General features: G+C 36.5%; 1 protein-coding gene across 1 annotated transcript; it reads left to right on the top strand.

The window, feature by feature from the left end:
* The first annotated feature begins 5,281 nt into the window (after positions 1-5,281).
* LOC143448765 (transcription factor HES-1-B-like) lies at positions 5,282-6,314 on the top strand. Its single transcript, XM_076948629.1, has 4 exons — positions 5,282-5,317; positions 5,521-5,616; positions 5,799-6,025; positions 6,134-6,314. Exons 1-4 carry the CDS (start codon positions 5,282-5,284, stop codon positions 6,312-6,314), a joined length of 540 nt encoding a protein of 179 aa, XP_076804744.1.
* The last annotated feature ends 344 nt before the right edge of the window (positions 6,315-6,658 follow it).

Here is a 6,658-nt window from a genome sequence, read left to right as displayed (position 1 = left end):
TATCTTGGAAATGCTGCACAGAATTTCTTAGAGGCACGATAGTAGTAGGCATATACTGTAAAAGTTGTCGTAGTTAAAGCTTGGTGAATGCTATTTTCATGTTAATTCGAACCTAATGCAACAGTTTTATGAGTTGTTTTAGAGTTAGAAATACCGCTTTGATTAATGCAATTAATATTTGCAAACCCTGTTTAGCAAATGGGTACAATCAGTCAATATTAAGTTAATATTTTAGCTTATTTTTTAACTTTATTTAGCAAATGGGTACATTCAGTCGCCATTTGTAAACCCTGTTTAGCAAATGGGTACAATCAGTCACCATTTGTAAGTTATACTTCGCACGGGTACAAATGTGCACGACGTAACTATTACCAAATGTATCTCGCAACAAATACGGGTATCAAATTGCACGAAGTAAAAAATATACAAAAAATATACGAAAAATATACCTGTATGAATTTTTGTAGCCATTTGCCAGATTAACTTGCAAATCACTACTCCAAATTAGAAATTTGACGGGGTAACTCGCAAACACATACCTAACTGACAATAAAGTACCGTATTGAATTGTCAAAGACCATATCTCGTATCTCGAAAAAATATACCTGTATGAAATTGCACGATGTATAAATTACCAAATGTGTCTTGCAAAAAATACGGGTATCAAATTGCACGAAGCAAAATTTTTGTAGCCAATTGCCAGATTAACTTGCAAATCACTACTCCAAATTACAAATTATACGAAAAATATACCTGTATGAATTTTTGTAGCCATTTGCCAGATTAACTTGCAAATCACTGCTCCAAATTAGAAATTTGACGGGGTAACTCGCAAACACATACCTAACTGACAATAAAGTACCGTATTGAATTGTCAAAGACCATATCTCGTATCTCGAAAAAATATACCTGTATGAAATTGCACGATGTATAAATTACCAAATGTGTCTTGCAAAAAATACGGGTATCAAATTGCACGAAGCAAAATTTTTGTAGCCAATTGCCAGATTAACTTGCAAATCACTACTCCAAATTACAAATTACAAATAGTATTTCTTACAAACAAAATAAAATACTACTAACTGTTTGACTTGTAAACGCAATAGCTTGGTATAAAACTTAAACATACCACGATAATAACTCAACTGATAAATAGCAATTTAACTCACATTTAAAATAGGTGGACCATGGATCGTACACAACATGTCCAACAGTTCCACTTGGTGGATGGGTTGTATTTATCATGGCGAGATCGACATTTAGACGCTATATATCGCCGGTCCTGTACTCCGACCAGTACAGGTAACGTATTAATGGTCCAGGTTGATCGTCGTTGTCTAAATCTTCTTCGAAAAAAGTGACGGCAAAAGGATTGCTGACGTAACCATGGAAGCAGGACGTAGTACTGGGCAATAGCACCTGTAGAATTCGGCGAAAACAGATGACTATTTAAATCTAGCAATATCTTACAGACCGTTGTAAATAATCGTATTCTATAATTGCAACACTTTAAGAGACAAGAATTAAGCTAAGCTGCAAGGCAACAAGTAAATTAAGACAAAAGCCTAAAAAGGAAACTGGTATACTTTGTGTCTATCCATCCACCATTCGCTGGGATTTATATAACAAATCTTGCAAATGAACAGACGTAAATATTACCAAATGTATCTCGCAACAAATACGGGTATCAAATTGCACGAAGTAAAAAATATACAAAAAATATACGAAAAATATACCTGTATGAATTTTTGTAACCATTTGCCAGATTAACTTGCAAATCGCTACTCCAAATTAGAAATTTGACGGGGTAACTCGCAAACACATACCTAACTGACAATAAAGTACCGTATTGAATTGTCAAAGACCATATCAAAATCACGTTTATATTCGCACAAACAAAAGTTTAAGCGGAAAAACTGTTCGATTTTCTGCAGGTGTTTACGGACAAAATAAAGAACGTACGCCGCTGAAAGTTGACCTCCACATCAGCGAGCTCCTTCTCCTTCCGTGTCCCGACTTTCGTGGCGATCTGTATTTGCGATCGTGAGTGAGAGACCTATTTGTAACAATGCTTCGTTAAAACTCAAAATGATCTAACCCCAGAAACGCAATTCCAAACAGGTGTAACTCGTCCGTTTTTAGGGAAAAACCACTCAAAATCGAGCATGTTTAAGATGGTAACAATGTGCGTCGGCAACGCAAGTTTGGTTGAATTTCTTCAAGTAGAATTTGTGTTAGAGCACTTTGGGTATGAAAAATGCTTTGTCTTGAGAATCGTCTGTGATCTCTACGTGGGTCGACCCGATGTGGATTTGGACAAGTCGTCAAAATTTGAAATTGATTTTTACGCCTTGAAATTAACTACACTTATTCTTACAATAATGTTTGCTCACCGGCCGGAAGGACGTTCCCCTACACCCTAGAATAAGGGAGATATAGACCCCCAAACTTTCAGGGTTAGATCAATACGACCGGTCGCATCTGGAAAAATGGTTCCATGTAATTGAAGGGCTAGGGTTAGGGGTAAAGCGCCCTTAAAATTGAGGGCTAGTGTCGTAGGAAAGTTTATCTGGATTAATTCTTCATCCTGGAACGGTAGGAGATGGGCATTGGGAAACCAATACGATCGAAATCACACAGTCCGCAAGTCTTGGGGTTAGGACATTAGGGTTGGTCAGACCACGAAAAATGCTTCGTTACGTGAGTGCACTTTGTAGAATATCTCCTTATCCTTTACGCAGACGTGGCTCAGAGTTTGGCGAGGATATGTTTTCGATAAGACTGTGTGGTGATTTCGATTTCAACCTCCTATTGCACGCCGTTACCAAAAAACGAAACCTGTGCTTTTAAATGACTTTAACCGCTGTCGTCCGACTTTGAAACCCAAAAAAACTGTGCAGACCGAGCGACAAGAATGTACGGCTTATAATAAGGAAGTTACGAAGGTTCAAAATATCCACGGCCTTTGAGCGGTCTCGAAAAAAGTTAAAGTGTTGGGGTAAAGACTTTTCGGGTTTGTCAGACCACGAAAAATGTTTCGTTACGTTCACTTGGTAAATATCTCCTATGTTACTCGATAAAAAGCGGTCAAAGTTTGGGAACACGGAACACTTAATATCCAGGTTACGTGTACCCAAATACAACTTTCAAACGTAGCAAGCTTTTGAGTTTACAACCGAAAAACAAATATCAAAATTAAAGATTAATTAAACGTCTGCAGCACATTTCTGACCCGTGACGATGTTTGTCGTCGGTAGAGCTGTTTCTTGAACGCACAACCTCGTCGCTTTGAACCTTGTATGAATATGTTATGTGTAGGGAACATACATACAAGAAAATACAGCTACAGTCTTTACAATATCTTGGAAATGCTGCACAGAATTTCTTATAGGCACGATAGTAGTAGGCATATACTGTAAAAGTTTTCGTAGTTAAAGCTTGGTGAATGCTATTTTCATGTTAATTCGAACCTAATGCAACAGTTTTATGAGTTGTTTTAGAGTTAGAGTTAGTTAGTTAGTTCCTTGTGTAAGAAGCATTGCGAAGTCATTTCATGACAAATATATATAAAAATGCTTCAAAGCGCATTATTAGATTTGATTACAAAGTCCTGGACACCAGTTGCATTTTTAAATTGCCGTTTTCAAAATTCAAATTGGAAAGGTTATAACTGTTCGTCCATGGTAACTTTTTATCGAGATCATTATATTCCTTATCGTCGTGTTTCACTCATTTTTCTGTTATGCCTTTCACTAGTTTTACGGTTTTGATGCTAAAAGTATAATTTTCTTTATTTTTAATCGAAATTTCTTGATTATTTTTATTTCGTTCCTTACGCATCATCACAATTTTTACCCTTTGAAATGAATATTAGATTATTTAGCACATATAACCGGAAACATATGTAAGTACTCGGTTAAACACTCTAGCACCCACTTACTGTTTTCACAAAGACGGCAAATAGGCTACCAGGTCTTTTGAGCACCTGAGCACATTAACTGACAAATTTACTTATTAAATTTATTTATTTAGCGACCTATGAAATAGCGTTATGAAAGTAACCTACGTTATTATGCGTTTCTTGATCAGCAGATGCGGTTATTTGTAAAATAGATAAAAACTAATCAACGTGTTAACCTCTAACTACCACTGAAAATATCTAACACAGAACTCTAGCTACCACAGAACTTAAAGGTTTTCTGTCTTCAAACAGTGAAAACTGAAAACTTTGGCTGCAATGTTTTATAAAAGCAACTCCAGTGACTAAAGAAATTAGTAAACATTGAACAATGATTCAAAACCACAGCGGGTGACACAAAAAGCAACGATTCAGAAAGTTATCAATTTTACTATTGAATTTTAGTTCAATTTTAACGGTAGCGATTTGAGGACTGACCGAACTGAAACAACGAAGAACTGCAGCAAAGTCGGTAAATGTTTCGGCTGTGCTATTTGCTATCTGAAGTTATATTATATTTTAAAAACTTGTTCTCTTCATAAACAACCTTTGATTGATCACATTCAGTATGGGAAAAAAGTTACGCCTAATAGGTCTCGGCCAATTTGGAATTTATAATTCTCTCTGGGGAATAAAGATTTTACCGCTGTGACTTAAATGTTTCTTTGCTTAGTTTTACTTAATAGTCTTGGTGCACAACTGCGCTATTCAATCAAAATAACATCAAACTATGCGGATATTTTTATTTATTTCATACACTTAATGGGAATACACAATATATACAATTTATCGAATATACATCAAAATCACTGTATGCAGCTGTCTTCTCGTATAATCCGCAATCTATTGCATCACAATAGGCCTTCCCTGCGGGTGATAAATCTCAATAAGCTTTTGTATTGTCCCATCACAATAGGCAATTAAGCAAAAGTTCAAGCCTATTTCAAACAGCAATGATCAACAGCAAAAACTTTTTAAAAACTCTTACTTTATGTTGCAAATTTCGAAGTTCTCACGGACCCCCTGAAAACGTTTCGCGGACCCTTGGGGGTCCGCGGACCCCCGGTTGAGAACCACTTAGACGCATTTCATAGGTTTCGACTGTAATAATGATAGAAATTTACTTCATTTTGTGTAATATAGTGAGAATCTAACTCTTTTTAAGGTTTGAGATTACAACACCTAGTTATGAACCCTGGTAATAAGTGCGAGGAGAATTAGATTAATACTTCATACTTCGCTACGAAAGGGCCAAAGTAAATTTTTCAGTTAATGTGAAATCAGGTGAAATCAGTACAAAACATTAATTAAAATTAGTATGAAATGAAAGACCTGCTATTTGCCGTCTTTGTGCAAACAGTTAGTGGATACTAGAGTGTACGAGGATACCACCAACGTACAAATGGTTTCCTCGGGATCCGTAATGAAAAATGACTGAAGAGTAAGTAAAATTTTCCCGATGTTTAGGGTGCAACCATCGCCAGATTACGGCGTCCGCTTGAAGCGTTTCGTAATACTTATATACAGTCAACGATAAACTTACAATGAAATTATTGTTACAGACTTCAAAACTGCTTAAGGATAAAAGCCGACGCAAGAGGATTAAAAACAGTCTGAATGAACTGATAAGTATTCTCCTCAACATTTTAGGAATACAGGTAAGTAATTTTTTTCTCCTCGTATTTAAACAAAATCGTTACAGTGTTTCATACTGTGGCAGTGCCAAGTGTAAAAGACAAACGTAGGCCTTCTGCAAATGAAAAAAATGGTCATTACAAATTAAGAAACATAATTCAAAGTCTGCAAAACAGTTAATCTCATTTTTTTTTTATTTATATAGTTGTTTCTTCAGCAAAGACAAAGGCATTCAAAATTGGAAAAGGCTGATATTCTAGAAATGACTGTTCGCTATTTGAAAGAATTTCAGGGACAGACATTGAACGCAGCGAAGGCGATTGATCCAAGAGTCACGAGTAAATACAGAAGCGGATTTGTGGAATGTAAAAACGAGGTTTCTCACACTCTTGAGAACACAAACGCAGGAATTCAGCCCGACGTTAAAACGAGGTGAGTTTATCAAGACAAATGTTTTCACAAGACCTTGTAAATTATTTTTATGTTGGGTCTTTACCGGCTGTGGCACATTTTTAAACATTCTCTAATATTTGATTCCAGGCTTATGAACCACCTCGGAAGCAATGTACCGCCGCCACTCATTCCCTCCTCGTCTTCCTTACTCATTCCATTCCCAACTCATTTCTCCTTGTCTCCTTCCGCGACTCCACAAAGGTCCGGATGCGGGAGTGTAAATAAGCACAACGTCCAAGGAAACTTTACCCTCATCTCGCTATCATAGTTACTTATTTGAGTTAATGAACTAGCTTTCATAAACACTGCAATTATCGTTTGAATATTTGTAAACTTGCTACGAATAACTTCGTGTGAAAACTCCTTTTTGTACGTTACCAAGTCGCTTCCAAGAAACTGTTTCCAGCTTTAACCGAATGTAAATTGCATTGCAAACGCACTGTTTTTCTCGTTCACACGCTTTGAAATGTTCATGCCTTTTTTGTCATATATTTCCGGCACATCGCACAATGTTTTATAAGCTCGAACTTCTGTGCAAGATGGGGCAGACGTAAAGTTATAGACAGATGTAATACCGTACTACGGTAGTCGTGGTGATTGCAAATCAATAGA

The sequence above is a fragment of the Clavelina lepadiformis genome, chromosome 1 (genome assembly GCF_947623445.1).
Source record: "Clavelina lepadiformis chromosome 1, kaClaLepa1.1, whole genome shotgun sequence".
Classification (NCBI taxonomy): Eukaryota; Metazoa; Chordata; class Ascidiacea; order Aplousobranchia; family Clavelinidae; genus Clavelina; species Clavelina lepadiformis.
Note: the sequence above shows the minus strand (reverse complement) of the source record. Positions and strands in the feature narration are given on the sequence as shown.